The 8,168-nt window shown below is 40.6% G+C and overlaps 1 protein-coding gene across 3 annotated transcripts in view; it reads left to right on the top strand.

The window, feature by feature from the left end:
• The window catches only part of ZNF823 (zinc finger protein 823), a 20,199-nt gene extending 14,490 nt beyond the window's left edge, over positions 1-5,709 (top strand). The window contains exons 2-4 of one of the 3 annotated variants that reach the window (XM_017497698.2): positions 1,993-2,119; positions 2,737-2,797; positions 3,624-5,709. In XM_017497698.2, coding sequence (XP_017353187.1) covers positions 1,993-2,119; positions 2,737-2,797; positions 3,624-5,265 — 1,830 coding nt within the window. In that variant the 3' untranslated portion in view covers positions 5,266-5,709. Of the gene's footprint in view, positions 1-1,358; positions 2,120-2,736; positions 2,798-3,623 lie in introns of those variants that run through there. The other 2 variants (XM_037727598.1, XM_017497699.2) reach the window with 2 other exon arrangements.
• The last annotated feature ends 2,459 nt before the right edge of the window (positions 5,710-8,168 follow it).

An 8,168-nucleotide genomic window follows, 5' to 3' on the forward strand; every position in this document is an offset into this window, starting at 1 on the left:
CGATCTCGGCTCACTGCAAACTCTGCCTCCCAAGTTCAAGCAATTCTCCTGCCTCAGCCTCCCAAGTAGGTGGGACTACAGGTGTGCACCACCATGCCCAGCTAATTTTTGTATTTTTAGTAGAGACAGCACTTCACCTTGTTGGCCAGGATTGCCTCTATCTCTTGACCTTGCGATCCGCCCACCTCGGCCTCCCAAAGTGCTGGGATTACAGGTGTGAGCCACTGCACATGGCCCAGAGTGTTTTTTCATAACTGTCTTAGTCTGTTTATTGTTACTTATAACAGGATTACCTGAGCCTGGGTAATTTATAAAAAATACTATTTGTTTTTTACACTTCTGCAGGCTGGGAAGCTCAAGGTCAAGTCTTGGCATTTGGTAATAGCCTTTTTGCTGGTGGGGACTCTGCAGAGTCCCTAGGTGGCACAGGGTAGCACATGGCCAGGGGCCCAGTGTTTAGTTCTGGTCTCTTTCTCTTATCATAAGGACACTAGGCCTATTCCTGAGATACTCCATTTACTCATTAAACCATTAATCTACAAATGGATTCGTACATTCCAGAGGTCCAAACCCTCAAGATCTGATCAACTCTTAAAGCTCCACATTTCATTATTGTCATATGGAGGATTAAGTTTCAACATGAGTTTTGGAAAGCACAAACATTCACACCTAGCAGTGGCTAACAGGTATTCTCTCTCTGCTGACCATGTAACAAACTTCCAAACTCTCAGAACGGGAATAGGAGTTAAGTTAAAAAGATATATGTTTATATATATTATATATATAAACATGGTGAATACATAATATTCATGGCATATATAAACATTTTACATATATATAAACAATGATATATAGTATACTTATATATAACATATAATATATAAATATATTGCATATATATGTGTATATTATATATTTTATAATATATACATCATAAATATACAAATATAAATTTTATATTATGTAAAAATATATTTTAAATATATATAATTATATATGTGTGTTATATAGACATTTATATATTTTTTATATATATATATTTTACTTTTATTTTTTGAGACAGGATCTCACTCTATTGCAGGATCTCACTCTGTCGCTTAGGCTGGAGTACAGTGGCATGATCATGGCTCACTGCAGCCCCAGCCTCCTGGGCTTGGGTGATCCTCTCTCCTCAGCCTCCTGGGCAGCTGGAACTACAGGCATGCACCACCACACCTTGCCATTTTTTTTTTTGTAGAGACAGGGTCTCACCATGTTGCCCAGGCTGGTCTTGAACTCTTGGGCTCAAGTGATCCACCTGCCTTGGCCTCCCAAAGTGCTGGGATTACAGGCATGAGCCACTGAGTCAGGCCTAGCTTCACATTTTGTAGAGAAAAGGGCTCACTATGATGCCCATGCTGGTCCTAAACTCCTGTTCTTAAGTATCCTGTTCTTAAGTGTCCTTCCACTTTGGCCTCCCAAAGTGATGGGATTGCAGGCATGACTCACCATGTCTGGCCCATATATTTTGCATAAACAGTTCAGGCACACTCAGCCTCTGTTATTAGTTACATTGGTGGGACCCCCTTCTTAATCTGGTACCTAGACACCATGAAAGATCCAAGTTTGCAAATGAGCATTTATCAGAATATGCAGTTTCAGGATTGGTAGTGGTAACTCTTCTACACAACAGGTAGTTGTACTTTGTCATGACAAGAACTACACAGACCTCTGTAGAAAGAGACATCAGGGGTGTTGCAGGCAATAAGACTCACCCACGTAACTCACCAAGATGGATGTTTCTATTGACTGTTACTTTACCAAACATATTCAACTAAGGCATCATAATGGCTTTGTGGGAAAAAGTGAGTGTAGACAGAATAAGAGTCGGTTTACTATGTTGTTGAATAAATGCTTGGAAACCACAGCATCTTACAAAGTTTATGAAGTGACTATAGATTCTCAGTGCTATCCAACTCAACTTTCCTCCTCTGCACATGTGGGATGTTTCAGGACTCAGTGGCTTTTGAGGATGTGGCTGTGAACTTTACACAAGAGGAGTGGGCTTTGCTGGGTCCATCACAGAAGAGTCTCTACAGAAATGTAATGCAGGAAACCATTAGGAACCTGGACTGCATAGGTAAGGATGACATCATCTCTTCACTCAGTCAGTTAGAGACATTTGTTCCCTGGCCATCAACACTGTTCATTATTTGAAATCTGGAAAGGGGGTATGGTTGATCCTTCAACAACACAGGGTTTAGAGGTGCCAGCTCCTCAGTCATAAAATCCTCTAATAACTTTTTTTGTCTCCCACAACTAACAGCTTATTGTTGACTGGCCCACTTATCAGTAATATAAACATTAGATTAATCCACATATTGTATGTTATATGTATTACATACTATACTCATAATAAAGTGAGCTAGGGAAAGAAAGTGTTGATAAAAATCATAAGGAAGAAAAACTGTATTTACTATTCGTTAAGTGGAAGTAGATCATTATAAAGGTTTTCATCGTTGTCTTCACATTGAGTAGGCTGAGTAAGAGGAAGGGTTGGTCTTGCTGTCCCAGGGTAGCAGAGACTGAAGAAAATTCATATATAAGTGGAGCTGTGTGCAGTTCAAACCTGTGTTGTTGAAGAGTCAAGTGTCCTTTGGTGAATGAATCATGCATGATTGTAGTACCTGTAAAATCTTAGAGTTTTTCTGTGATTTAAAAAAAAATTTTAGTGATTTTTCTGGGTCTACCTTTTAGAAATGAAATGGGAGGACCAGAACATTGAAGATCAGTGCCAAAATCCCAGGAGAAATCTAAGGTAATTTGCACTCACTAAAGAAAGCTATGTCCCTGGAGTGGTTCATAGAATGACAAGAAAATTTTTATAAACAAGCAAAGAAGGCGGGACGTGGTGGCTCACTCCTGAAATCCCAGCACTTTGGGAGCCTGAGGTGGGCAGATCACAAGGTCAGGTGATCGAGACCATCCTGGCTAACGTGGTAGAACCCTGTCTCTACTGAAAATACAAAAAATTAGCCGGCCATGGTGGCGAGCGCCTGTAGTCCCAGCTACTTGGGAGGCTGAGGCAGGAAAATCACTTGAACCCGGGAGGCGGAGGTTGCAGTGAGCTGAGATCATACCACAGCACTCGAGCCTGGGTGACAGAGTGAGACAAAAGCAAAGAAAATGAACAAGCCCAGCTTAAATTTATTCATCCTAATAATTCTTTTTCTAACCAAGTGCAGTGGCTCACACATGTATTCCCAGCACTTTGGGAGGCCAAGGTAGGAAGACTGCTTGAGCCTAGGAGTTTGAGATCAGCCTGGGCAGCATAGTGAGAGTCCCCATCTCTGTTAAAAAAAAAAAAAAAAATTTCCCCAGGAACATATAGTTAAATGTGACATAGTATTCAGTCTTTGCAAAATAGTTCCCTTGGAAACAGTATTAAGAATCCCCATGTGAATATCACTGTTTTGCTAATAGCTGTGATGGAGCCATCTTACACTGCACAGTCACTTCACATTCAAACAGGGCATGAAGGCTGTACTTTGCATGATAATGTTAAAAATGTAAATCTAGTACTTTAATACATATAAAATCACTTACAAGCAAACCTTTAGTAATATACTTCTTATTTGTTACAGAAGTCATACATGTGAAGTTATTGATGATAGTCAATGTGGAGAAACTTTTAGCCAGATTTCAGAGAGTCTTGTGAACAAAAACACTCCTGGAGTAAATCCATGTGACAGCAGTGAGTGTGGAGAAGTCGTCATGGGTCATTCATCTCTTAATTGCAGTGTCAGAATTGACACTGGCCACAAATCATGGGAGCATCAAGAATATGGAGAGAAGCCATATACACATAAACAATGTGGGAAAGCCAATAGTCATCAGCACTGCTTTCAGACACATGAAAGGCCTCCCACTGGAAAGAAACCCTTCGATTGTAAAGAATGTACAAAAACTTTCAGTTCTCTTGGAAACCTTCGAAGACACATGGCAGCACACCATGGAGATGGACCTTATAAATGTAAGTTATGTGGGAAAGCCTTTGTTTGGCCCAGTTTATTTCATTTGCATGAAAGAACTCACACTGGAGAGAAACCGTATGAATGTAAGCAGTGTTCTAAAGCCTTTCCTTTTTATAGTTCCTATCTAAGACATGAGAGAATACACACGGGAGAGAAAGCATATGAATGTAAGCAGTGTTCCAAAGCCTTCCCTGATTACAGTACCTATCTAAGACATGAAAGAACTCACACGGGAGAGAAACCCTATAAATGTACACAATGTGGGAAAGCCTTCAGCTGTTACTATTACACTCGACTACATGAAAGGACTCACACTGGAGAACAACCCTATGCATGTAAGCAATGTGGCAAAACATTTTATCATCACACAAGCTTTCGAAGACACATGATAAGGCACACTGGAGATGGACCACATAAATGTAAGATATGTGGGAAAGGTTTTGATTGTCCTAGTTCAGTTCGAAATCATGAAACTACTCACACTGGAGAGAAACCCTATGAATGTAAGCAGTGTGGGAAAGTGTTATCTCATAGCTCCAGCTTTCGAAGTCACATGATAACACACACAGGAGATGGACCCCAGAAATGCAAGATATGTGGAAAAGCCTTTGGTTGTCCCAGCTTATTTCAAAGACATGAAAGGACTCACACTGGAGAGAAACCCTATACATGTAAACAATGTGGGAAAGCCTTCAGTCTTTCCGGTTCCCTTCGAAGACATGAAGCAACTCACAGTGGAGTGAAACCCTATAAATGTAAATGTGGGAAAGCCTTTAGTGATCTCTCTTCCTTTCAAAATCATGAAACAACTCACACTGGAGAGAAGCCATATGAATGTAAGGAATGTGGGAAAGCATTCAGTTGTTTCAAATACCTTTCTCAACATAAAAGGACCCACACAGTAGAAAAACCTTATGAGTGTAAAACATGTAGGAAAGCCTTTGGTCATTTCAGTAACTTAAAAGTCCATGAAAGAATTCACTCTGGAGAGAAGCCATATGAATGTAAGGAATGTGGGAAAGCATTCTCTTGGCTCACTTGCCTTCTAAGACATGAAAGAATCCACACTGGAGAGAAACCCTATGAATGTCAGCAATGTGGAAAATCCTTCACTCGTTCCCGTTTCCTTCGAGGACATGAAAAAACTCACACTGGAGAGAAGCTGTATGAATGTAAGGAATGTGGGAAGGCATTGAGCTCTCTGCGTTCCTTGTATAGACATAAAAGGACTCACTGGAAAGATTCTCTGTAAATGTATGGAATGTGGGAAGACTTATTCAGTACTTGTATTTAATTTCAGAAACTTGAAAGAACTCACTTTGGAGACAGACCTCATGAATGTAAAGATGTGATAAAGCCTTAAGTAGCTTCAATTTTTTAAGTACAGTTATCCGCCAATATACACAGGGGATTGGTTCCAGCACCCCCTAAATCCACAGTTGCCCAGTCCTTTCTTATATGGCATATTTGCATGTAACCTATCACATCCTCATGTATACTGTGTAAATCATCTCTAGATTACTGTTAATACCTCATGCATTGTAAAAGCTATGTAAATAGTTGTTTGATTGTATTGTTTAGAGATTCAGGGCAAGAAAAATAGTCTCTATGTGTTCAATGCAGACACAGCCATTGCAGGCCCACCTATATAGTATATGCCACCCAGAACATTAAAATTTCTGTGTTTTAATATTCACAGATTGCTTTTGTTTTGTGACCTGAGTGAGCGTGTCAACACTCATCAAAATCCTGCTTCTCTCTTGATAACCCATGTATAATTATGGTGATGATAACTGCTGTATGGTGCCTAACATTGTCACGTGTTATAGCATTATAGATAAGCAGTGAGACATCAGGCTAACTTGAATCTTGACAGAATGTCAGGATGATCATCAATGCTGGAAGAACTAGGTTCTGACTGCAGTTGTTGACTTGTTGTAGGGGACTAAATAATACTAATGTTGTGATCTGTTCAGCCTCAGGGCTGCAGATCCTTAACCATGGAAGGTTCTGTGTTTATTTATTTTTTTTTTAAAAGGGGTTTCACCATGTTGATCAGACTGGTCTTGAACTCCCGACCTCAGGTAATCCGCCCATCTTGGCCTTCAAAGTGCTTGGATTACAGGCTTGAGTCACTATGCCCAGCCAAAGGTTCTGTGTTTATATTTGCAGGTGCTTAGTGAGAAATATAGGAAGCTAGTTTTTCTTTCTTTCTTTTTTTTTTTTCTTTTTTTGAGTCATCAAAAAGATCTTGCAGTGTTTGTTGGCATGTTATTCCATGGTGACATGGAGGCTTTGTTCCATCAAAGGATCTTACTTAAGGATGATAAACTTTCTTAACACTTTTGCCTGTTGAAAAACTGCAAATTTTTCAAGTGTCCAAATCTGTGGCACTGCCTCTTTTAAGGCATCATCATCAATCTATAGAGCATCTCAGCAGATCTTCAAGTTCCTTGTTGTAAGAATTTATGCTCTTCTGTGTATTACTCAACATCGTCTTCAATCCTGTCAGAGATAGGCTTTCTTACCAACTTCCCTTGCAATATTTAAGATATTCCTGGCTGAGCATGGTGGCTCACACCTGTAAACCCAGCACTTTGGGAGGCCGAGGTGTGTGGATCACCTGAGGTCAGAAGTTCAAGAACAGCCTGAGCAATATGATGAAACCCTGTCTCTACTAAGAATACAAAAATTAGCCAGGTGTGGTGGCATGCGCCTGTAATCCCAGCTACTCGGGAGGCTGAGACAGAAGAATCGCTTGAAACTGGGAGGTGGAATTTGCAGTTAGCCAAGATCATGCTATTGCACTGCAATGTGGGCAACAAGAGCAAAACACTATCTCAAAAAAAAAAAAAAAAAAAAAAAAAAAATTTAAAAAAAAAAAAAAAAAAAAAAAAAAAAAAAAAAAAAATAAAAAAAAAAAAAAAAAAAAAAAAAAAAAAAGATATCCTAACTACTGCATCAATAGTGGGGAAGCCCCAAAATCATTGACTCCCTGACTCCATAATTGCTTCTAGCTGGCTTTGGGTTTCTTGAGCTTTGGGGCATTTATAGCCTCTGCAATAAGGACAGTTGCATGTACAATTTATGAAAAAGTGCTTTCATAAATCCATTGTGGTACAGTCAGAGTTAACATCAGGATGGAGTGAATCCTCCTGAAGTTCAGTTGGGTATAAGTCACGTTAATCTACTTGATTATGCCTTGATTGCGTAGCTGTCACTGTGATGTCATGTTAAGCAGCAGGGACATCACTTCTACATTCTTATTGGCAAAGCAGAGAGATTGGAGATGGCCAGGAGCATTGTCAATTATGAGGAGGACCTTGAGTGGCAGCCCCTTCTCTTCAAAGTATTTCTTCACATCAGGAATGAAGCCTTGGTAGAACCATTCCAAGGACAAGATGGCCATCACCCAAGCTTTCTTGTATTTTTGCCAGAATGGAGGCAGGCAAGTTTTGCTTTTGTTCTAAAGGACCTAGGGATTGTTTGCTTAGTAGCCAAGGCAACTGGCCTGTTCTTGTGACCTGCTACATTGCCACACTTCACCAGAGTAGGCAATCTTTCCAGGCCCTGAACCCCAGGGCCTCCTTGGCAGTCATGGATGCAGGTACCACTGGACATCTTTCTTTTTCTAGGGTTTGCCCAATTCATTGCAGTGGAGAGCTTGCTCTGGAAGGTAGACTTTGTTTTTTTTTTTTGAGACGGAATCTCGCTCTGTCACCCAGGCTGGAATGCAGTGGTGTGATCTTGGCTCACTGCAACTCTGCCTCCTGGGTTCAAGCAGTTCTCATGCTTCAGCCTCCTGAGTAACTGGGAATACAGGCACGTGCCACCACACCGGGCTAATTTTTGTATTTTTAGTGGAGACGGGGTTTCACCATGCTGGTCAGGCTGGTCTTGAACTCCTGACCTCATGATCCATCCACCTTGGCCTCCCAAAGTGCTGGGATTATAGGCATGAGCCACTGTCCCTGGCCAGTAGACTTTCTTTTTATGAGTTTTGTGAGCTCTGCCGGGAATGCTAATATTGCCTTGGCATAAGCCAATGCTGATTCTCCTGTGGTCTTTAAATTTTTGAGGCTCTGGTGCTTTATGTAGCCAGCCCAGCCAGACAATACTGGCTTGTTCCTTTTTCTTTTTTTTTTTTTTTTTTTT

Source organism: Cebus imitator, unplaced genomic scaffold (genome assembly GCF_001604975.1).
Source record: "Cebus imitator isolate Cc_AM_T3 unplaced genomic scaffold, Cebus_imitator-1.0 Scaffold234, whole genome shotgun sequence".
NCBI lineage: Eukaryota > Metazoa > Chordata > Mammalia > Primates > Cebidae > Cebus > Cebus imitator.